Source organism: Dermacentor albipictus, unplaced genomic scaffold, assembly GCF_038994185.2.
Source record: "Dermacentor albipictus isolate Rhodes 1998 colony unplaced genomic scaffold, USDA_Dalb.pri_finalv2 scaffold_15, whole genome shotgun sequence".
Lineage (NCBI taxonomy): Eukaryota > Metazoa > Arthropoda > Arachnida > Ixodida > Ixodidae > Dermacentor > Dermacentor albipictus.
Genome location: NW_027225569.1, coordinates 10239176 through 10262917, shown reverse-complemented (window position 1 = coordinate 10262917; position 23742 = coordinate 10239176). Strand labels below are relative to the sequence as shown.

General features: G+C 46.9%; 1 protein-coding gene across 2 annotated transcripts in view; it reads left to right on the top strand.

Annotated features, from left to right (window-relative positions):
* Positions 1-23742, top strand: part of LOC135914137 (ipis-1-like) — a 43797-nt gene that overhangs the window by 6125 nt on the left and 13930 nt on the right. For both annotated transcript variants that reach the window (XM_065446889.1, XM_065446888.1), the window contains exons 2-3: positions 1385-1610; positions 9010-9289. In XM_065446889.1, the coding sequence (XP_065302961.1) occupies positions 1385-1610; positions 9010-9289 (506 nt within the window). The remainder of the gene's footprint in view (positions 1-1384; positions 1611-9009; positions 9290-23742) is intronic.

Here is a 23742-nt window from a genome sequence, read left to right as displayed (position 1 = left end):
GGAACCTCCCTGAGAAAGTTGGGACCTATCCTAGCGGGGTTTTGACGTATTTTGAAGCGAAGCTTTCTTTGCCTTTTCCTTCGACTTTCCCTCTGCTGCTGCTGATGCTGCTGCTGCCTGGCACATCGCGTCGGGAGGTGGTTCAGAGCGTGTGTACATCACAGGAGAGAGACGGAGAGGAAAGACAAAGCAAAAAAAAAAAACTCTATTTAGATGCCACTGAGTCAAATTTGCAGAATGCCCTCTTGAGCCACCTGGATGTCGCCACTTCAGCCTCTTGATAGCTGTAATTATCCGCCACCCCCCTCAGTGTTGGAGAAACTGCAGCGCTTCCCTCTCTACAAACGTACGAATCCAGAGGGGACGTAGATAGAACTGTAGAGAGGAGGGAGGAGAGCAGGCAGTTCTAATAAAAGGGACGGAGGTGGGAAAGGTCACTTGAGATGGCAAGGGAACCCTACTACTATACGAAGGCGGTTGCGGGGAAACTGGATAGGCTTAACTTTAAGGTACGGTACAGTAGGTTCCTTCAATTTCTCAAAAATGAGCACCATGCATATATGTTAAGTGGACAAATTGCAAAAGGCGTGCAGAAGCAGAGCCACATTGCTCAAAGCGCACCGCAAGCTGTATGCGACACTACGGAAGTGGTAGACCGTCAGATCAGCATTTCCGTGCCCGCCGCGGTTGCTTTGCGGCTATGGCATTGCTAGAGGTTGCGGATTCGATCACGATCACGGCAGCCACATTTTGACGGGGGCCAAATAGGAAACGCACGTGTACGTCTTTTTCACGAATGATGGGCATTATTCGCATTTCTTCTATAGTAAAGGGATCCTGCCTCATTTGCATAGAAAGGTTGTCTTGCGTTGCCTGCTTCACCGAAAAGAAATCTTGCGTACATGCCTGCTCTGCGCGCATGTAAAACCATTCATACTTGTACTCAATCAACAGAGCAATATTTTGTTAAATATGATCAGTTTGCGATGTCGAAAAACCGCTTTTAACCGCCAGAGAGAAGTTTTGGCAAATCCGTGCATTAGGCACCGTTCCCCGTACTGGCTGAACCAGCATACTCGCGGATCTTATACGCATTAGCGCTAGCATTTATCTAGTAAATTTTATAGTAAACTCTACCAATAAATTGAAAAATGTTTTTCATTGCGCCAGCAAGGAACACGGCACAATGAAGGTCATTCACAGGACAGGCTTTTGTCCTGTGAATGTAGTGTCTGTTCTGCGAATGGCCTTCTTTTGTGCCGTGCTCCTTGTCAGTGCTTTGAAAAATATTTGCCAATTTTGCACCAACTAGGCCCACAGAAATTTCTATGAATAAAGTGTGTCCAGCAAAAATGTGTCTCCGGTGCGGCCAACTGATTCGCAGGGCAACTCCTCACATCGAATCCCGCTCCGACATTGCTGTATCGCGGAGTCTGCTCCAGTTCAGCATCGACCTATTACGGGAGATGCGACGGTCGTCCTCAGCTGGCGACAACGTGGTCCTGTCGCCCTACGCGGTCGCCAGCGCACTTCACGAACTGCTCGTCGGCTCCCGTGGAGAGACGGCAGCCCAGATCGCCACCGTGCTTCATGTTACCACTGGAGAGATGGTAGGGTTGGCAACGAGGTAGTGCGTAGGTTGGCGTAGGCCGACATTCATTGCAGACGGCGTCTTCCGCAGAGTTTTAGTGTGAAGGCATTAAATGGCACATGAGGCGGCAAATCCGGCGTTGTCAGCGTGACCATACGATGGTACAAAAGGCTACGAACTCCCGACCTTTGAAGGGGGTCAAACTCGCAACAATTGCTACTAATTAAGGCTACGAACCCTCACCTTTGGTGAGGGTCGAACCCACGACCTTTGGTCGTAATAAAGGCGAAGCTAATTAAGGTACAATAAATTAGGATACATAGTTATTTAGCCATTCGAACGCCCGTAGTTCGGTGCGAGTCGAATCCACGACCTTTGGTGCTCATTCAAGCAAAGTTAAATACGGCACAGGAAATTGAGATATACTGAAGGCATTCGAACCCGCGACATTTAGCGGAAGTCGCGAATGTCTTCACTGAGTATTGTAGTAGTACCTGCGGTTCTCATGATCCCCTATTACCGACATCTTCTCAACATCTTAATTCTTTCTAGTAGCAACCTACGAGTTCAGAGGAAGCTTTTCACGTTATGTCTTCGCTTATGTCTACAGCACTGGGCTTAGACTCTGTTCACCCATCTGCTATCAAGTCAGTTTTTGATTATATTCTATCACAGCATACATTGTTAACAAAATGGCACATTTTCCAATTATCTGAGAGTTGGTTGAATAACACCTGTTTACAAAAAAGGTGATCGTAACCTTCCCGATAACAACAGACCTATTTCTATTCTTTGATTTTTCAGTAAAATAATTGAACTTCATGCACATTTACCATCCTGCCCAGCAAATTTTAATCGATCACCAAGCAGTATGGCTTTCGGACAGGTTATTCAACCGACCCTGCGCTTCCAACTTTCACCGATAAAATCAAGATGCAATCGATCAAGACGTGCTAGTTGGAAGTGTATCTAAGATTTAACTGAAGATTTTAAAACCGGTAGTCACCAAATTCTTATAAACTTGACTCTTACGGCTCAACTGGCCGGCCACTTCAGGTAATGTATAGCTATCTAACTAATCGTACTCAAGTTGTTCACATTGATGGCACAGTCTCATCTGCTAAGGACGTAAATCAAGTTGTTTCGGAGGGCTCAGTATTGGACCCGCCACTTTTTCCAATAATTAAGGACCTAATTAATGTTCTTACCACTACCCACAGCATCTTCTATGCAGATTATATGACTATATTCACTTACGCTAATAATGTCGACGAGCTACAGCGAAAATTTCAAGCTGATCCGCATGAAATAATATCCTGGTGTGGAAAGACCATGTTGGCCATCAATCGTCTAAAAACAGTTTTATGCCTTTTCATTCCTTCCCAATAATGATTTCAAAATCTATGGCGTGTTTCACCGAACACTTTAAAAAATGTTTAAGTATTGCCTCTGCCAGAGAACACAATTGCAGTCCACAAGCAGGGCTACTCAAATAGGCGGACTTGCACGCAAAATTTAAATTCCAAACCGACTAATTACCGAAAAATTCCTTTAAGGTTTACACCAAGTACTTTATGACGCATATTTCAATTTCAAAATTGTAGCGGTTAAAACTGCAAGGTGTATGTGCAATAAAATTATTTGTGTAGATGACACCATTTACCACATGTGTGTCGTCACACAAGTGGTAAAAATGCACTGTCGTTCCACTTACTTCATTAAAAAAACGCCCTTCGATGAACTGAAGCACAAAAGTATCTGGAACGACGATTGATTTCTCCGCAAAGTTCGGGAACTAGTATCTCGAAACTGATGTCATCCTGAGAAAAAAAATTACGTACAGCACGAAGGACAAGGACTGCGAGAGACGATATACACAGCGCCGACTTCCAGCAATATTTTATTGCGCTGTCACATCGTGTTTATTATGCAAGAGGGGGCATGCGCAGAAAATGAAAGGCAGTTACAAGGGTTGTTCTCACAGCAAGTCACTGTCTCTCGCAGTCTTCGTCCTTCGCGCTGTACGTGATTTTTTATCATGAATTACCAACTAGCCCAAGCTACCACCCTAGTTCATCCTGAGAATTCGTTCCAAGTGGATCCGCTTTGCGAACTGCCGAGCAAGAACTACTAAATTGCAATATCTGCCTTACAGTAATTCGTTAAAACCTTTTTTATTGAATGTTGTTAATGTTCGACTTTGCATTTCAAATTTTTGTGCACGTAATGCCTGCATTTAATAAAATTGACCAGCTCAAGGACCTGCATTGCGCTATCTGTCATAGGCACTTCTTTTTTTTAAATTGTGTGTTCACCGAAACACTCCGTATGTCCGAGTCTTGACGACAAGTTACCATGAATATCTGATAGCACAAAGTTTGTTGGCGTACTTTCAGACAGGGACCTTAAATTCAATCTTCAGGTGCAATCGCTTGTCCGTAAAGTTTTCTTTTGAAATACGCGACATAATCTAAACGCGCCAATAGCCGCACATTATCCGTTCCCTTTATCACGCACGCATTCACCGTCATTTGTCTCTTGCGTATCATCCTGGGCCAACACATACTTCACACACACCTCAGTCAACTTCGACGCCTGCAAAATGACGCGCTTCGTTTCGTGACTTTCACCCATTTCTTATCCAATACAACGCCACTATATTGCAGTTTAAACATCCAGCCTCTTCATCAGCTCATTCAATGTTATCAATTGTGACATAAGTTATTTCGTAACATTGCACATGTAGAGGGCTTTGTCGATGAAGTGTTTGCAAATACTAAGAATACTTGGTTCTCTAAAATCGATAACCATCTTTTATCTAAAGTGGGCCCTAGCTAAGGTAAGTTCACTACCACATTTGTAGGACTCAAACTGTGGAATTCTGTCCTACATACCATGAAGTAAGCACACACAGAGTATGTATTAAAGAAGCACATTAATAAATATTTTATTCAACAACGTTCTTGATCCTAAGAACCGACCTTTGTGATTGCAATAGTAATAATTGACGTAGAAATAATACTACATATTATATTGCTCCAATTTTTTTTACATTGATAAATGACATTGCTTGTTTATTAGAGAAGATTTGTTAGAAATTGTTGTCTTATTAAATATTTTTATATATTCTTGTTTTTCTCTCTACAATTTACTTTTTCAAAATGTCCCCGAAGTTGCCGCTACTACTGCTTGATGTACATCTCGTTTTCCGCCAATTTGTTCATGTTTGCGAATCCCCTTGACAGTTTCGAACTTTGGGGCTCCCTGTCTAGTACCTATTTTGTATACACTTCTATGTAAAACTGACATTGTTGATGAATAAATTTGCGAATTGAGTCGAATCCTCACCCATTGGTGAGAGTCAAACACACTAGCATTGGTGCTAACTAAGGCTTAGTTCTTTGAGGAACAGTTCAATAATGTGGAGTTGATTTAGACACTCGAACGCACGACGTTTGCTGGGAGTCCAACCCACAACGTTTGTTGTTAATGAAGGCGAAGTTCAATCGAGATGATTTAAAGAGCATGGACATCGCGCGTTAGTCACAGTGCTTTCGCATTCATCCACGTAGGGATATCTACGCGCCCCTTGAATTTTTTAAAGCACAACTCATAAATGACTTGTAGCAGTGGATCGAGATCAATATCTTGTAGGCTGGGCAGCAACCGTTATCGTGTGGCAGTCCAAGCAACCGCACATCAGGACACACACACTGTGCATTGCACATACACAGTACATTGTGCAAATAAGTTCATTCCACAAATAATCCAGATAATATAAGCATTAGTTTGAATAACGTTGCGAAAAGGTGATTGACAAGGCGTTTTCGTTTACTAATTGCGAGGAGTGACACTGACTAACAACTTGTCTTGGAACATTCATATATGTAACATTTGTAACTTTTTTAAGGCATAAGCTTAAAGGAACCCTCGCTAATGTTAAACTATGCGGATACCGCCTGTCTAATCAGACCTAAACTTAAACATCAACGTATCGTTTTAGACCCTTACACTAAACATTACTAGAATAGAACGAATGCAAAGAAAGGTTCTGAACATTATAAATAACAAACTTTTGGTATCCGACGACCAGACATATCTAACGACCAGACGTATACCCTACACCACCACCATATAAGCTAACAGCTTATTTTCCATGAAGAGATACACTTAATTTATCTTTTGCTCATGTGAAATATTTCGCTGGAGTTCTTTACCGCTAATATTTTCTAAAATTTACTGCTCATTGTCTTTTCGCTTATTTTGTACTTTCTCTAGAGCCTCAATGGGGATCCTGAACTATTGTTCTCTTGCCCAGCTATTCATGATTATCTTTGTCTTCTGCATATTATTTTGAACCCCACTCTTTCACTCTCTCTATTAAGCTCCTCAAGCATTTGTGAAGGAGCACGTTTACCTAGGATAATTACTCACAGGGAACCCTTATGATCAGAGGGACATTCACATAAGAATAAAAAGGGGTTGTAGCGCACACGGCAGACATTGTCAGCTCCTGACAAGAAGCTCACCATCACCATTCGAAAGGAAGGCGAACAGTCAGTGAATCTTACCGGTGCTTACATATGCGGCAGAAATTTGGAGACTTACAAAGAAGCTTCAACCGCGTAAGGAGCGATGGAACTAAGAGTGCTAGGCATCACGTTAAGAGACAGAGGGGGAGCGGTTTCGATCAGAGAGCGAACGGGTATAGCCGATATTCTAATTGAGATTAAGAGAAGAAAAATGGAACTGGGCAGGTCATGTATTGCGTAGGTTGAATAACCAGTGGGCCATTAGGGTTACAGAATGGGTGCCCAGCGAAGGGAAGCGTAGTCGAACACGGCAGAAGACTAGATGCGGTGATGAAACTAAGAAATCCGCAGGCGCTATTAGGAATCGGATGGCGCAGGGCAAGGGTAACTGGAGATTGTAGGGAGAGGCCTTCGTCCTGCAATGGAGATAAATAGGCTGGCGAAGAGGGTGACGATTATGTTGCCTAACCTCCTTAGACCTACAGTCCGCAATATGTAATAAATTAACGCAAAGCTCCTATGCACAAAGGTACTAGGTGCTAATCGTACGGGTCAAGAATATGTTTTATCGCAGATTTTTTTCCCTTTCTCACGTTTGCTGGAGTATTAGCATTCCCTATAGCCACATGCAACACTCTGAAATCGTTGCACCCTCCAGGTGCAATTTTTTCACAGTTAAATTTTATTGTCGTCTTGATCAGCCTACCTAAGATATTGCAGAATCTTGATGGTTCCAAGACTTGCAAACTCACGATATCTCTGAATAACAGCTATGTTTTAAACAAGGCTGAGGCAGCGGAAGTAAAGAATTTGTGCTCTGCATCCGCGGCAGCCATAAGATATGCACCAGTTCAGTTGCAGCTTAATTGGCATGTATTGAGTTGTGTCGCTGCAGACAACATCCACTTTGCATTTATTGTGGGCAACACATGCAAGCAGTGCCTGGTAATGTGATATCAAGTTAAACCCACTGCTAAATTCGAGAAACTTGCGAAAATGTGTGAAATAGGCCAACATTTGAATAGGAATCAACCACCAGCTTAGGTTTAGGTGTCATGTGTATCTGTTGATATAACAGCGATGCAACGTTCATTATGTGAAAGTCTGAAAGGCGATTCAACCTCGAGTCGCTGAAAGAGAAATTCTTCCTGACCGCTTCGGGCGTGTGATAGGGGTGGAGTCACCACCCACCACACTTTATCGTTGCGCTCCTTGCCTGAAGGGAGCAGGAGCAGCGTCGGACTCGGAACGTTTTTACTCCACTATCTTTGCGATGGACACATATTATGACATATTGTGATAGGTTAATCAATTTTAAATATTTGCGGAATTTAACCAGCCCAAACACCATGCGATCATGAGGCACGTCATTATAGGGGGAACAATGTCCATAGTAGAATGGTCGCAGTATCAGGCTTCTGAATGAGAGCAGTATTCTGGGCAAGTTGGTAATTCTACCGAAGTAATATTGCGCAACAGGAAAGACACGGACGTAACAGAAGAACACACACCAAGCGCAAGCACGAGCCTTCTGTGCTAGATGTCGTCTGTTGAAATACAGCAGTGAAGAAATTTTGAGTTACTTATTGATTAAGAATTCCCAATTTCGCATAAGGGCGAAGCAATCAACGCGATAGAAACATCTTTGAATATTACATGGAGTTATGCTCGTAAGTTTAGTGGCGGTTTTTACCTGCAGTAAACATAGTCTGGCTAAGTAAACACGCGTGGAGTGATGTGCACATACTTGCATGGGCAGAAAGAACGCGACGACTACGAGTAGCATGGACTCGGAACAACAGGGTCTTGGCATCGTCACCTTGCGTCGGCCTCGCGTTCATGTACTGCGGCATGCTCATGACGGGCTCGATGTGCGTCCGCTTTCCGCGGTTAACTAAAGGGTTTTGTCGGCATCGTCGGCCTGCTGTTTCCGCAGCGCCGTGCCGTAAGCTGCAGCGTTCGCCGCACACGCAGCAGCGCGTGGTTCTTGCGTCTTCACTGCGGAGTGATCCTGGCTCGTATGCGGGTCGTACACCTTTAAGTGCGATTAACGTTTCACAGAAGCTCCTCGGCTGGCGTTCTGACAACTGACACGTGGATGCATGTTGGCGCTATTTGAGGGACGCCGCGCTTCACTTCAGAAACCGCACACCGACGGGTACTGCCACGTCTACTACGTGTGCGAAAATGGTGGCACAAGCTGGCAGTGTTCGGCATAGATGAGTTGCAATTCGATCCGGGCAAGCAATGATGTGAGCAGCCCGTGACCTTAGAATAGTGCTGCTTTGGTGCACCAGTCCGTGCGATTGGAACACACACACGGATAGACATATGACGCCACTTGGCGCACAAATTCCGACACAGAGAGAAAGCGCACAGTTAATGTGCGTAATGTTCATCGGAAAGCCTAATAAAAGTAAAAAGAAAAATCTACGTCTTTATGCGCAGTAATCGATGACGACGAAAGATCGCGTGGAGTGTTCGTAGACCTGATATTGCAATAAAATGCATCAAGAGCATCCACGCGCTGTCCGGCACGAGGAAAATGTATAAGGGTGTTCGATTCTGCCTTCTCGGACACACAATCATGGCGAAATTCTTATAGGCAAGTGCTGCCCGGGGTATGTATCGGCCCACATTTTTAGGCTGCGCTATCTCCAGGACCAAAGTGCGATGGGAGCCTAGAAAATACCCGATACGGAAAAAGGGCGGCGAATCGCTAAGAAAGACTGCGTCTTTCAATATCGTGCAGCCAGATATATCGCTCTATTAGTGACGCACGTCAGGCTAAAGTTAACGTGACCTACAATGAGGCTGTTCGTTGAAGCAAGCTGTTGTTTCGTGAGTGGAAATGAACATGAACGCAGAGTTCGAAATTATGCGCAGGTTACCCACTACTTCACGGAGCGAGACAGTGGAATCCCCAATCGACGGCGTTGCGAGCCCCAACTGCGCTTCGACATGGGCTACATGAACAGCGTGCACCACGACTGCAGCGTCGGTCGCACTGTTGGGGCCCAGGCCCCGGGAGGACAGCAGATGGGAGAGCGACTGGGGCGCTTTAGCTGGGACTTTGTGCACGCGGCCGAACAGAGCAGCGAGGAGATAGACCAGTACGTGGGCCTCTACACGCGCGCCTTCGAGCCGGAAGAGGTCATGCCCAAGGGTGCGTAACCATTTTCATTCAATGGGTCTCGGTCAAGAATCAGAGTACCATGAGAGATGTGCGTTTTGCTTTATTGGCGGCACCGAACGTAGATGACCCTTTTCTGCTGAACCGCTGGCCTAACTCCACGTAATTTCAAACAGCGGTGCCATATTAAATTATATGCAATGTAATACTTCCTTTGGGGGTACTACTCTGTTTTGGTTGTAATAAATTCGATGTGGGAGTCGTGTGAGGCGATGCAACTAAAAACGTTTCATTTTTATGGCTGAGAAACTTTGTAGCCATCAGTGATTACGATGTTCATGATCCGCGGCGCAACTACTAGATATAGTCGAAAATGCAGAGATGGTGACAAATGCTCTCTATCAACTAAAGCTTTGTTGCAAACTCGTGTCTGATATACTGGATGATTATTTTTGTTTTCCCAATTTTTTTAAATATCATCTGTCAGAGATAACGCAGTTTTATTCCTTGAGATTTATCATTCAGAGAGGCGAACATAGCTTTCTTCAAAAATCAAAGCACACAATAAACTTATTTTATGGCTCTCTAATTAAGATCTTAATTAATTTATCTAGGGCACATATTGCAAGTTATGAATTGGTAGTCGATGACTATCCGAGGCGTATCCACTTTAAATGTATATCCAGAATGACACCAGTTCAGAGAAATGCACCATCATTCTCGCCGTGAGAGGTCTGCTGTTCCACTGACTTTTTTCCTAAGATGAACTTTCGTAAGAACATAGGTAACTGAAGCACCCATGTATTTCTTGCAACACTTTTTAAATAATATTGGCACGTGTACTTATCTTTATCGGGCAACCACGTTTCGCCGCTTAACAACTGTAATCGCAGAGCGAGGAACGCGCCTGCATGTATCCGACGTTTCTGGAAAGTTATCGACGCTTCTATCCGCGGGAGGGGGTATACGTCTTTCTTCGTGATTTTGTTCAGTCGACGATAATCGACGCAGAAACGTAGGATTCCGTCCTTTTTCTTCACTAAAACAACTGGAGACGCCCACGGGCTTTTCGATGGCTGGATGATGTCGTCGCGCAGCATTTCGTCGACTTGTTGTCTTAAAGCTTCGCGTTCTCGCGTCGAAACTCGGTAAGGGCTCTGGCGTAGTGGTCGAGCGCTCTCTTCGGTGATTATGCGATGCTTTGCGACCGGTGTTTGTCGAATCCTTGATGACGTCGAAAAGCAGTCTTTGTATCGTCGAAGCAGACTTCTGAGCTCTTGCTGCTTAGTCACGGGGAGACTTGTATTTATGTTGAAGTCTGGTGGAGGTGCTTTTCGTCCATGTACAGGATGCCCCCGACAAGCCGTGATCCCAGCCCAGACCGCAAACAGAACACCAACGCAGTCCCGGACCACCGAGCAAGCCGCCGTCTTCAACAGCTGCCCCCGGAGCACGGACTTCTACCTGAGAAGACCAAGAAGATTGTGGCCAAGGCAACCACAATGGCAGCGCCAGCGTCCCCCATCGTCCTGCAGCAGCCCAGGGAACCACCGACGTTCCGCGGTTCCACATTTGAGGACCCGGAAACCTGGCTGGAAACGTATGAGGGTCGCTACGTTTAACAACTGGGCAAGCGACGACAAGCTACGACATGTCTAGTTCGCATTGGAGGACGCCGCCAAGACGTGGTTCGAGAATCGAGAAGCCACCTTGACGACGCGGGACCTCTTCCGAATCGGCTTCCTGCAAACATTTCAAAGCGTCGTGCGAAACGAGCGAGCCCAAGCTCTACTGGAGACAAGAGCGCAGCTGCCGAATGAGACGATCGCGATTTTCACTGAGGAAATGAGCCGTCTGTTCCGCCACGCCGACCCAGAAATGTCCGAGGAGAAGAAAGTACGTCTACTTTTGCGTGGCGTAAAGGAGGAACTTTTCGCCGGTATGGTAAGAAGCCCACCGAAGACCGTCGACGAGTTTCTTCGTGAGGCGACGAGCATCGAGAAGACACTGGAATTGCGGAACCGGCAATTTGACCGACGCACTAAGCCAACAAGCTACTCCGGAATTCAATCACTGGCCACGGACGATTTATGCGAGACCATCAGGGCCATCGTGCGCGAAGAACTGCGCAAGGTCTTGCCATCGTCGCAGCCTCAAGTGGCTGCGACGATGTCCCTCGCTCGACGCGTCCCTCGCTCTGCGATTACAGTTATTAAGCGGCGAAACGTGGTTGCCCGATAAAGATAAGTACACGTGTCATTACCCCCCTCTTAAAAAAACATCGACCCGATGCTGCAAACAAACAAAAGTAACAAAGAAAAGCACTCGTAGCAAAGAAAACAACAAACTAAGGAAGTTCATCAGCGTCCGTAAAATGTTTTAAGGCGCACCACGTGGACCACTTCAGATCGTGCGCGGCACCGCTGTGAGTGCGAAATGCCGTCTGGCACGACCTCATAGTCCAGTGCGCCAATACGTCGGATGACCTTGTAGGGTCCGAAATAGCGTCGCAGCAGCTTCTCACTGAGTCCTCGCCGGCGTATCGGGGGTCCATACCCAAACACGGTCGCCGCGCTGGTACTCGACGAAGCGTGGTCAGAGGTTGTAGTGTCGGCTGTCGGTACGCTGCTGGGTCTTGATCCGTAGGCGGGCGAGCTGTCGGGCTTCTTCGGCGCGCTGGAGATAGGTAGCGACGTCAAGATTCTCCCTCCGCGACAACGCCAGGTCCCTGTAACGCCGCAATTCCGTCGTCCACCGCCGCCGCCGCCAGCACGCCCACCCGTCGCCCAGCGCACATACGCGAGGAAGACGGACATTCGGCGCGCCCCCGACCACCGCCCGCTCTGCTACCACTGCGGCGAAGCCGGGCACGTGTACCGCCGATGCCCATACCGCGACCTGGGATTGCGAGGCTTCGCCGTGAAAGCACAGCGCCCGAGGGAAGGTGAACGCCCTCGTGACAACGCCGATTACCTCGCCGCTACTCAGTGGAACCCTCGACGACCGTCCCGTTCGCCGTCACCAGGCCGCTACCTGTCGCCGCAGCACCGACCATACACCGGCCCAGCCCGGGCCCGCTCTGCGAGCCTATATCAGGAAAACTAAAAGCAGCAACCGATGGAGGTGCGGTTGCTGTTCGTCGAACTGACGAAGATCCTCCGCCGCCGACGAAGACGACGAAGAAACCATCTCGACGACCTAATGAAGACACGCCGCCGTCCCGACGAAGTCAGGAAGCCAAGACTACACCGACGAAAGACGACTTGACGAAGCGACGTTCCAGCTTCAGTTCAACACGACGCAGCCGTGATCCGACGCCACGACCTAACTGCAACGCCAGACAAAGAACCACCGACCTTGACGTGCTTCTCGACGGCCACGCAGTCACTGCCTTAGTCGACACAGGGGCCGATTACTCCGTAATGAGTGGACACATCGCCGCCCAGTTGAAGAAGGTTAAGACTGCATGGGAGGGCCCCCAAATTCGGACCGCTGGAGGGCACCTCATTACGCCGACTGCAATCTGCACGGCAAGAATTACCATTCATAACCAGACTTACCCAGCACCTCCACCAGATGTCACGTGGTAGTGACGGTGAAGAAAGAAGCAATACCGTGGAATACAAAACTAGCTTTTATTGGGCGAACCTGTGCCGACAAAAACAGGCTACACTTATAGCACAACGATAGCGGCGAACACTCGGCGATCGTCGGAAAAACTGATCAGCGGGTCAAGCGCGTCGGCTTTTATAGATCAGTCGTCGAATGTTCCAGAATAACTGATGGGACCCGCGTGTCTTCCACAAAGTTCTACACCATTCGTGTCACGCGATAAAATCTGATAACACAAGGTTCGGCGACAACTGACACGCGGATAGAAGCGTCGATAACTTTCCAGAAACGTCGGATACATGCAGGCGCGTCCCTCGCTCTGCGATTACAGTTAAGCGGCGAAACGTGGTTGCCCGATAAAGATAAGTACACGTGTCAATATTGTGAAATTGGTGCTACAATGGAGATTCATTTCAAGTGAATATGTGTTGCAGTCTCACCAACTATAATTCGTAAATTGCAATAAGTGCCATGAGGCGATTCCAACAGTTCCGACGACTTTCCATTTTTCTAGCAAACGCTGTGAAGCAGATAAAAAACTATAGACAAAACCAGCGGCACTAAGTCGCTCCAACTTTGAATTAAAACTAGCTTGCATAGAATGAACATGACTTTGCCATAGGAGAATCAGAGCACGAAATTATCAAGCCATTTTTCACTACCCTAAACTACCCAGAACCACATTAAAAAGGGGTTTAACAGATCTGGGTGCCTACTTACACCACGTATGAAACCATAACGAAATATCTAAGAGCTAGAACGTGTTACCTGCGGCTGCATCGCACGTGAAGCGGCTTGCGCTTCACGTGCGAGGCTCAAAGAACACCACTTTTCGTTAAACGGCATACCATTATCGCGCTTGTGGTGGCGCACGGTTTTTCATAGTACCTCTATTGTTGTGAGGCACAGGTAGCTGAAGTTCTTACATCCTTAAGCATGCACACGAATGCGTAAGTCAGCCATTTATCACTCTAACACAGGATGAATTTAACTTTTTAAATCAGTCTTATCCACATGTGATTTCTGTAGTAATGCCAAAAGATGTTGGTTTTCCTTTTTGGTTTTTCTTGTTGGTCGCGAGCTTCGGCCCTCATTTGAGTACTTTCTGTACTCTGTCCGGTAGTACAACGTCACCGATGGTGTGCCTCTGGCTCGTTGATGCTGAAGGCTTCTACACTCCCTGTGTCAAGCCTGGTAGAATATGCTGCCACAGGGGGAGAGAAAGTAGTCAAATGTGGGCCGAAGTTCACTATTCAGCCAACGAAGTCTGCTCTCGAGCTGTCGGCGACGGCACGACAAGTATCAAAGCATGTACTTGACGTACAGTCGAAAAGGCGTATATCAGAGGGAGTAGATGTGCCAAACCGGTCCCGTCCGCCTGGGGCGAAATTCTGTTCAGGGAAAAACTGCTGAGATCCTAAAAGACAATTTGCTCGTATGTATCCCCGCTGGTAAGCAAGGCGGTTTCGTTGGGACGAACAGGTTGATGTATTATTAAAAGGCGCATGAGGCCATTCAGTCAACTTCCAAAGTTCACAAAGACATCGCACTTACAAATGTAAAAAAATGACGCAATGAAATTCTGCAAAAGTTTTAAACAAGGTGACTTATCTCGGCCTATTGAAAAGAGCACGAAGAATAGCTTCACTTGTTATTTTCAGCAAAAACGCAAAGCCGGAATGTCCGCTCCGACTTATAGTGTCAGAGAATGCAAGCTAGCAGAAACATGTAGGGATGTTTAAAAAATATACTTAAAGCTCTTGTCAATTGACGACCCAACTAAGTTTGAACAAGTGGTGGAATTCTACAATGACTGGAAAGACAATAACCATTTTGCTGTTTCTATTGACCTCGAACTCTTGTACTATTCTGTGCCACCGAATGACTTGATCAAATGTAAATGTTTCGCTGACGTCATTGACAAGTTTAGAACAGTTTGATTTGAAAAAACTTCCGGTTTGGTTTGCGACAAATTGCTGGAACTTCGTAGTTTTTACGTTCACTTACGGGACCTGCGATGGAAGTGTTAAAAAATGGCATGTGCATGGGTCATGTATTGTTCTGCTTAAGTGTCTTGTATCTAGTTAACAGTGATCAGGTTTTGATGAACGCCAGAAAAATAACACAGATGTCAGGAAAGGGTTCAGATTTAAGGGCAATTTTTAAATATTTTGAATAATGAATAGGGAAGTTTTAACTCGCTCGTTTAAAATACCCCGATCTCATTCACTGAAGTGTTGTCCCCTTTGTCATTGACGCATAAAGTCCGCGTAGGCAATTGTATAAGGTTTTGTAGACTTCCGACGGCACTTTTCACCACAAAATATCTGCTCGATTTATCAGCCGAGAGGCAATAAGCCAATCCTACCATTTCCAACAATTCATTCAAAAGTGGTTCAATGCTCAATAGTAACAACTTGTTCCGATAATTCTCTCATGTGATCCTGTGAGGAACATGATAAGGATTTCGTGCGAGTTGTCTGCTAGGTTTAGTCGTCCGCGAAGGCTTCACGAGCTGCACTTCGTGGAACTTCGCGGAGGGCTGCCACGAGCTCCCGTGTTCCCGGAAGCACTGGCCGCGCCTCTACATACATGCTTTTAAATCGGTCAGGTACAGGGCCCTTTTAACGACTTTGAATGAGTTAATAATGACTTACCTAATCTAGTCGTGTAGTGGCACGCTTTTCACCGCACCATCTCTGAGATCATCCAGTAAACTAGAAAACTATCTACAGGACTGGTCCGCCTTGATAGGTGCAAATCTTTCCGAGAAGCTGGCTAAAGATCCGGGAAGTAGGACTACAAAGCTTCATTTTATTCAAGGTGGTATGTCCTTGAAAATGCATATTTGTTGTCCAGTATATATTAGAGTCCTGCTTTTTGTTTCATGACGTCATCGTGTAGACAAGAGATCCCGCAACTCACAAAACTGAGAACACTAAAGATTGGGCTACATATACGCAGCTTTGCTAATTGAGTGGTGTCCTGCGTTTAAACCATTCGTCAAAACAGCAGCTCCAGCCACGGTTACGAAAACCCGACAGGGTTCACCTAAAGGGCTTCGCCTTATACGCACTGGCAAGTGCAATCACCTCGCCAAAAATACTTTATTGTAACACTTATATCTGCAATGTTTCCGCGTCGATGACCAGGATGTGTGTGTATCATGACGTCATGATACGTTCTTCTAGTTGCTTCGGCGGCACACGATAGCACAGCCAGAAAGAGCGAAGACATTTTTTTTTCAAGGCAACACAATCATGCCAAGCCTTACTTTCACGCGACGTCAGTAAATTTCACTCTGTGTCAGCAGGTCACAATAACGTCGCTGAGGAAAGCTGCCACATTCGGAGAAACCTTTACAAAGCTCGAAATAAATACATAAGCGTTTGCGACCTGCACCTTTTGTCACATGGCAACATTTTATGGTAAAACACGTTGGCGGGCTAGGTGGTTGGAAATAATGATAGAATGTGCAAGTGCGACTGAATGAGGACGGAAAAATAATGATGTTCACAAACGCAGCGCTACTTACAACTATAGATTAGACCTTCGCAAGAAAGGTTAAATATATACTGTTACGTTTCGTCTACGACGCGCGGTATAGCCAGCGCGGATGCAACGGACGCCGGGGCTTCGTTCAAAGCGGCGGACATTTTGGCCCGTTCAGCGCTGCCCCAACGCTTCCTGCCAAGCGCGTCCAGGCATGTTTCAATGCCACGTGTCTTCGTCTCTGTGTGTGTGTGTGTGCGTGTACATGTTGGTGCCCACGCTTGTCAAAGCGCGGCAGCCGTGGAGAGGAGCGCCCCAACTGTGAAACGAGGAGGTCTGACCGGCGCCGGCCCGGCGGATGCGTCACTACTCGTCTCAACGTGTCCGTGCGCCGCCGTCACGTGCGCTCCATCCCGAGCCGTTCCTTCTTACCCTCGACTCCGAGAGTATAAAAGCAGCTGCCCCCTGACGCCAAGGGAAGCTCCGATTTCTTCCGTCGAGTAACGTGGTCTCCCGTCTCTCCACTTCGGTCGACCTGACCATCCGCTCTTTAGCGATGCTAAATTAAACAAGTTCTGTTAGCAGTCGACTCATCCTCTGCCAGGACCTTCGGATGCTTCCAGCTGTGCCCCAGGCCGCCAGGCCAACGCTACCCTTTGGGGCTTGCGACCCATTTGCAACAACTGTTTGCCAGTGGTGAGATCGCGACAACGGAGGCCTGGAGCGAAGATATGCGGTCGACTGTATGCTGAGCAGCACAACGACCGTCCGGGAGCAGTGCAACGAGCCCTGTGTGATGACTGGTTGCCTGCAGCGGAACGACAGCGCTGAATTCTTGGCTGTGAGGTTTGGTGAGTGCGGGACTTTCTTCTTCTGAGTTTTGCCAGGCTTGTGTTAGTGTCAGAAACAGAGCTGGTAATTGTGGTTTTCGTTGCTGCCGGGTTAGTTTGCAGCAAGACAATAGTAGGCAGTAGAGAAAGCAGCATGCCGAGCAGCCATGGATTGCAAGTCGTTGCGCAAACCGAAATTGCTGGAGCTTGCAAGAGAGTTGGGTCTGGATGTCTCAGACAAACTCAGAAAACCAGAACTGATAAGGGCTATTCTTCAGTTGGAAGCTGCGGATGGTGAGCTGTCGGAACGCCTTGAGACCATAGAGGAGAGGGTGACGGCAAAAATACAGAAGCGTGAACGTAAAGAGCCAAAAGAGAAAGACGAGCGCGAACGTAAAGAGCAAAAAGAGAAAGACGAGCGCAAACGTAAAGAGGAGCGCGACCGTCAACATGCTTTGGAAATGAAACGTCTCGAGGTAGAGATGGGACGCGCTCGTAATGGAAGTCAGGCACACGGTGCAGGAGAACGAGTATCGTTCAATATGACTAACCTGATGCGGCCGTTTAAGCTTGGAGAAGACATTGGTTTGATCCTGGTTAACTTTGAGCGAACGTACGAGAAGCAGGGGGTCTCTCGGGAAACGTGGCCACAGCGCTTGCTCATTTTGTTACCCGGTGAGGCGGCCGACGTAGTCACTCGCTTGAAGAGAGAGGAGGCAGAGCATTTCGGCCAAGTGAAATCGAGTCTGCTAAAAAGTACAGGCTGTCAGCGGAGGCGTTCCGTTGGAAGTCTTGGGAAAATGAGAAAGGCAGAAGTGAGTCATATACAGAGTTTGCCTACAGGCATATGTCAAACATGTAGGAGTGGCTCAAAGAAGAGAAAGCGTTGGTGACCACGAGAAAGTTCTGCAGTGTTTCGGGCTGGAACAGTTTTATAGTCGGTTACCTGAGAACATATAGGAGAACAGGTCGCCAATGGAATATTAACCTGGTAACGTTTAACGCTAAAACGTTATCTAGTGAGGCGAGTCTAGCAGCGCTATTGGAGGAATACGGGGCAGTAAATGGGATATAATAGGGCTCAGTGAAGTTAGGAGGCCAAACGAGGCATATACAGTGCTAAAAAGCGGGCACGTCCTGTGCTACAGGGGCTTAGCGGAGAGAAGAGAACTAGGAGTCGGATTCCTGATTAATAAGAATATAGCTGGTAACATACAGGAATTCTATAGCATTAACGAGAGGGTGGCAGGTCTTGTTGTGAAACTTAATAAAAGTACAAAATGAAGACTGTACAAGTCTACGCCCCTACATCCAGTCATGATGACCAGGAAGTCGAAAGCTCCTATGAAGACGTTGAATCGGCGATGGGTAGAGTGAAAACCAAATACACTATACTAATGGGCGACTTTAATGCCAAGGTAGGCAAGAAGCAGGCTGGAGACAAGGCCGTGGGGGAAGATGGCATAGGCGCTAGGAATAGCAGGGGAGAGTTATTAGTAGAGTTTGCGGAACAGAATAATATGAGGATAATGAATACCTTCTTCCGCAAGCGGGATAGCCGAAAGTGGACGTGGAGGAGCCCGAACGGCGAGACTAGAAATGAAATAGACTTCATACTCTGCGCTAACCCTGGCATCATACGAGATGTGGACGTGCTTGGCAAAGTGCGCTGCAGTGACCACAGGATGGTAAGAACTCGAATTAGCCTAGACCTGAGGAGGGAACGGAAGAAACTAGTACATAAGAAGCCGTGTAATGAGTTAGCGGTAAGAGGGAAAATAGAATTCCAGATCAAGCTACAGAACAGGTATTCTGCTTTAACTCACGAAGAGGACCTTAGTGTTGAAACAATGAACGACAATCTTGTGGGCATCATTAAGGAGTGTGCAATGGAAGTCGGTGGTAACTCCATTAGGCAGGATACCAGAAAACTATCGCACCAGACGAAAGATCTCATCAAGAAATGCCAATGTATGAAAGACTCTAACCCTACAGCTAGAATAGAACTGGCAGAACTTTCGAAGTTAATCAACAAGCGTAAGACAGCTGACATAAGGAAGTATAATATGGATAGAATTGAACATGCTCTCAGGAACGGAGGAAGCCTAAAAACAGTGAAGAAGAAACTAGGAATCGGCAAGAATCAGATGTATGCGTTAAGAGACAAAGCCGGCAATATCATTACTAATATGGATGAGATAATTCAAGTGGCTGAGGAGTTCTATAGAGATTTATACAGTACCAGTGGCACCCACGACGATAATTGAAGGGAAAATAGTCTAGAGGAATTCGAAATCCCAAAGGTAACGCCAGAAGAAGTAAAGAAAGCCTTGGGAGATATGCAAAGGGGGAAGGCAGCTGGGAAGGATCAGGTAACAGCAGATTTGTTGAAGGATGGTGGACAGATTGTTCTAGAGAGACTGGCCGCCCTGTATACGCAATGCCTCATGACCTCGAGCGTACCGGAATCTTGGAAGAACGCTAACATAATCCTAATTCATAAGAAAGGAGACGCCAAAGACTTGCAAAATTATAGACCGATCAGCTTAGTGTCCGTTGCCTACAAACTATTTACTAAGGTGATCGCAAATAGAATCAGGAACACCTTAGACTTTTATCAAGCAAAAGACCAGGCAGGATTCCGTAAAGGCTACTCAACAATAGATCATATTCACACTATCAATCAGGTGATAGAGAAATGTGCAGAAGGGAATATAACCATGTGTGGAATATAACCAACCCTTATATATAGCTTTCATTGATTACGAGAAAGTGTTTGATTCTGTCGAAACCTCAGCAGTCATGGAGGCATTACGGAATCACGGTGTGACGAGCCGTATGTAAAAATACTGAATGATATCTATAGCGGCTCCACAGCCACCGTAGTCCTCCATAAAGCAAGCAACAAAACCCCAATAAAGAAAGGCGTCAGGCAGGGAGATAAGATCTCTCCAATGCTATTCACAGCATGTTTACAGGAGGTATTCAAAGACCTGGATTGGGAAGAATTGGGGATAAAAGTCGATGGAGAATACCTTAGTAACTTGCGATTCGCTGATGCTATTGCCTTGCTTGGTAACTTAGAGCACCAATTGCAATTGATGCATGCTCACTGACCTGGAAAGGCAAAGCAGAAGAGTGGGTCTAAAAATTAATCTGCAGAAAACTAAAGTAATGTGTAACAGTCTCGGAAGAGAACAGCAATTTACAAGAGGCAGCGAGGCACTGGAAGTCGTAAGGGAATACACCTACTTGGGGCAGGTAGTGACGGCGGATCTGGATCAAGAGACGGAAATAATTAGAAGGATAAGAATGGGCTGGAATGCGTTTGGCAGGCATTCTGAGATCATGAACAGCAGGTTGCCATTATCCCTCAAGAGAAAACTGTATAATAGCTGTGCCTTACCAGTACTCACCTACGGGACAGAAACCTGCAGACTTACGAGAAGGGTTCTACTCAAATTGAGGACGACGCAACGAGCATAGGAAAGAAGAAGATAGGTGTAACGTTAAGGGATAAGAAAAGAGCAGATTGGGTGAGGGAGAAAACGCGAGTTAATGACATCTTAGTTGAAATCAAGAAAAATAAATGGGCATGGGCAGGACATGTAATGAGGAGGGAAGATCACCGATGGTCATTAAGGGTTACGGACTGGAGTATCTAGACCGCAGGGGAGTGGAGTTCGATGAGCTGATCGTGCCTCAGTGCTACCGTCAGGATCTGTTGCGCTTGTCGCATGGAGGTTCGTGGTCCGGACACCTAGGAGTTAAGAAGATTACGGACCGTCTCTTGCAAGAGTACTATTGGCCAGGGTGTTTTCGTGACGTAGAACAATTTGTGAGGACATGTGACACCTGTAAGCGGGTGGGCAAACGAGGGGACAAATCGAGGGTGCCGTTAAAATTGGCACCTATCATTACGGAGCCTTTTAGACGGCTCGTTATTGATACAGTGAGACCTCTGCCAGCAAAAACCACGAGGTACAGACACATTTTCACTGTGATCTGCCTAGCGACAATGTTCCCTGAAGCAGTGCCGCTTAAAGAACTTAGCTCAGTTGAGATAGTCAATGCGCTACTGTCCATATTTGCGCGAGTTGGTTTTCCTGCGGAAATCCAGTCAGATCAGGGCACAGTGTTTACTAGCGCTTTGACGACAGCCTTTTTCGAAAAATGTGGGGTAAAGCTGGTACACACCTCAGTGTACCACCCGCAGTCTAATTCCGTTGAGAAGCTCCACTCCGTCATGAAGCGCGTGTTGAGAGCATTGTGTTTTGAATAACAAACTGACTGGGAGCTGTGTCTGCCGGCGGTGATGTTTGCATTAAGGACCGCGCCGCATTCGGCTACGGGGTTTTTGACATCTGGGCTGGTGTACGGTCGCTCGCTGCAGTCTCCGCTTCCCATGCTTCGAGACTAGTGGGAAGGCAGGGGCGACGACCCAGTCGTGGTGGAGTACGTGCTTAGGCTCCTTGAGCGCTTAAGAAGGGCACAGGAGTTGTCAGGTGAAGCAATGGCAAAGGCCCAGCAGAGGGCCAAGGTTTATTATGACCGGACAGCCAGGGCCCGTCGTTTTGAGGTGGGCGATGAGGTAATGATATTGCGCACATCGCTAAAAAACAAACTTGACGTGCAGTGGGAGGGCCCAGCACGGGTTGTTCAAAAACTGTCGGACGTTAACTACATGGTGAATCTGCCAGGAAAGCGGAAAGCACAGCAAGTTTACCACTGTAATCTGTTCAAACCCTATAGACAACGGGAAGCAGTGGTGTGCATGATGGTAAACGTTCGCGAAGAGCTTCCGGTCGAGCTTCCGGGACTAGGCTCAGTGACGAACAGGAAAGACACCGATCAAGTCATTAGTGACTTAATCAGTAAAGCACCGCTGTCGCCTGAGCAGAAAACCGAACTACACTAGCTCTTACAAGAGTTTCAAGGTAAGTTCTCTGAGAGGCCTGGTAGGACTTCTGTCCTTACTCATGATATAGAACTTACCTCCCCAGAGCCAGTACGATCCAAGGCGTACCGGGTGTCACGCCGCCAGCGCGATAATATGGAGGCTGAGGTAAAGAAAATGCTACAGCTCGGTGGTATTGAGGCGGGTGAGAGTGATTATACCTCCCCTTTGATTTTAGCTGTGGTACCGGGCAAGGAACCTCGTCCTTGCGTCGACTACCGCAGGCTTAATTCCATCACTAACGATCAACTTTATCCGATCCCTATCATCGAGGAGCGCCTTGAGAAAGTTAGTAGCGCTGAGTTTATTTCCACCCTAGACCTTGTCAGGGGTTATTGGCAGGTTCCACACACAGAAGAGGCTAGTAGGTATGCGGCGTTGATTTCACCAATGGGAACATTCCGTCCTAAAGTTATGAGTTTTGGTTTGAAGAACGCGCCATACTACTTTTCAAGCCTCACGGATAAAGTGTTGTGGGGACAGCAAGAATTCGCTTTACCGTATTTAGACGACGTAGCGATATTTTCCGCATCCTGGTCTGAGCATATGGCACACTTGCGGGCAGTGCTAACCCGCCTGCGCGAAGCGGGCTTGACAGTCAAGGCTCCCAAGTGCCAGTTAGCACAGGCCGAGCTTGTCTACCCCAGTTACGTGATTGGACGGGGTCGTCGCCGCCCCTCTGAAATAATGGTGGCCGCTGTGCGAGACTTCCCGCAAATCATATTGACCGCAAAAAAGACGGGGACATAGGAAGAAAACACATAAACAGCACAGGCGGTAACTTTCAACTGTTTTATTCATAGCAGGCAGTGGGCATATATAGGCAAAAGGAACATGCGCAGATCGCGGCAAACAAGAATGCACATCAGCTTAGCGTGGCAACCAATTATCAAAAAAATCTATTTCCGCTTGAAACAACCTAATGGAGCTATCGCTAACACAATCTTCGCCTTTCTTATTTATATGGTAAGCCTCCATCAGTTCACGTGCACTCTGGTCATGGCTTCTGCCCAGAATCTTTATCTCCTCAAAAAGAGGTGCACAGCGACAGGCATTGCAGTGCGCAGGTAAGTGCGCCAACTCATCTTTCTTTAACTTTTGCTCATGCTTTTGCTTTTGCTTTTAAGCTGGCGCGGCTCTGCCCCCGCACCTCCCGTGATCCTAAAGGAAGGCTAGGTTGTGGTAAGAACCACACCAAGCCGTATGCCAAATGCAATGTAGGAGTTGTGTATGAAATCCCCCTGGCCTGTGGCAAGTCCTACATAGGGCAGACTGGACGGTGCCTAAATGATCGAGCCAGGGAGCATGAGCAAAAGATAAAGAAAGATGAGTTGGCGCACTTACCTGCGCACTGCAATGCCTGTCGCTGTGCACCTCTTTTTGAGGAGATAAAGATTCTGGGCAGAAGCCATGACCAGACTGCACGTGAACTGATGGAGGCTTACCATATAAATAAGAAAGGCGAAGATTGTGTTAGCGATACCTCCATTAGGTTGTTTCAAGCGGAAATAGATTTTTTTTGATAATTGGTTGCCACGCTAAGCTGATCTGCATTCTTGTTTGCCGCGATCTGCGCATGTTCCTTTTGCCTATAT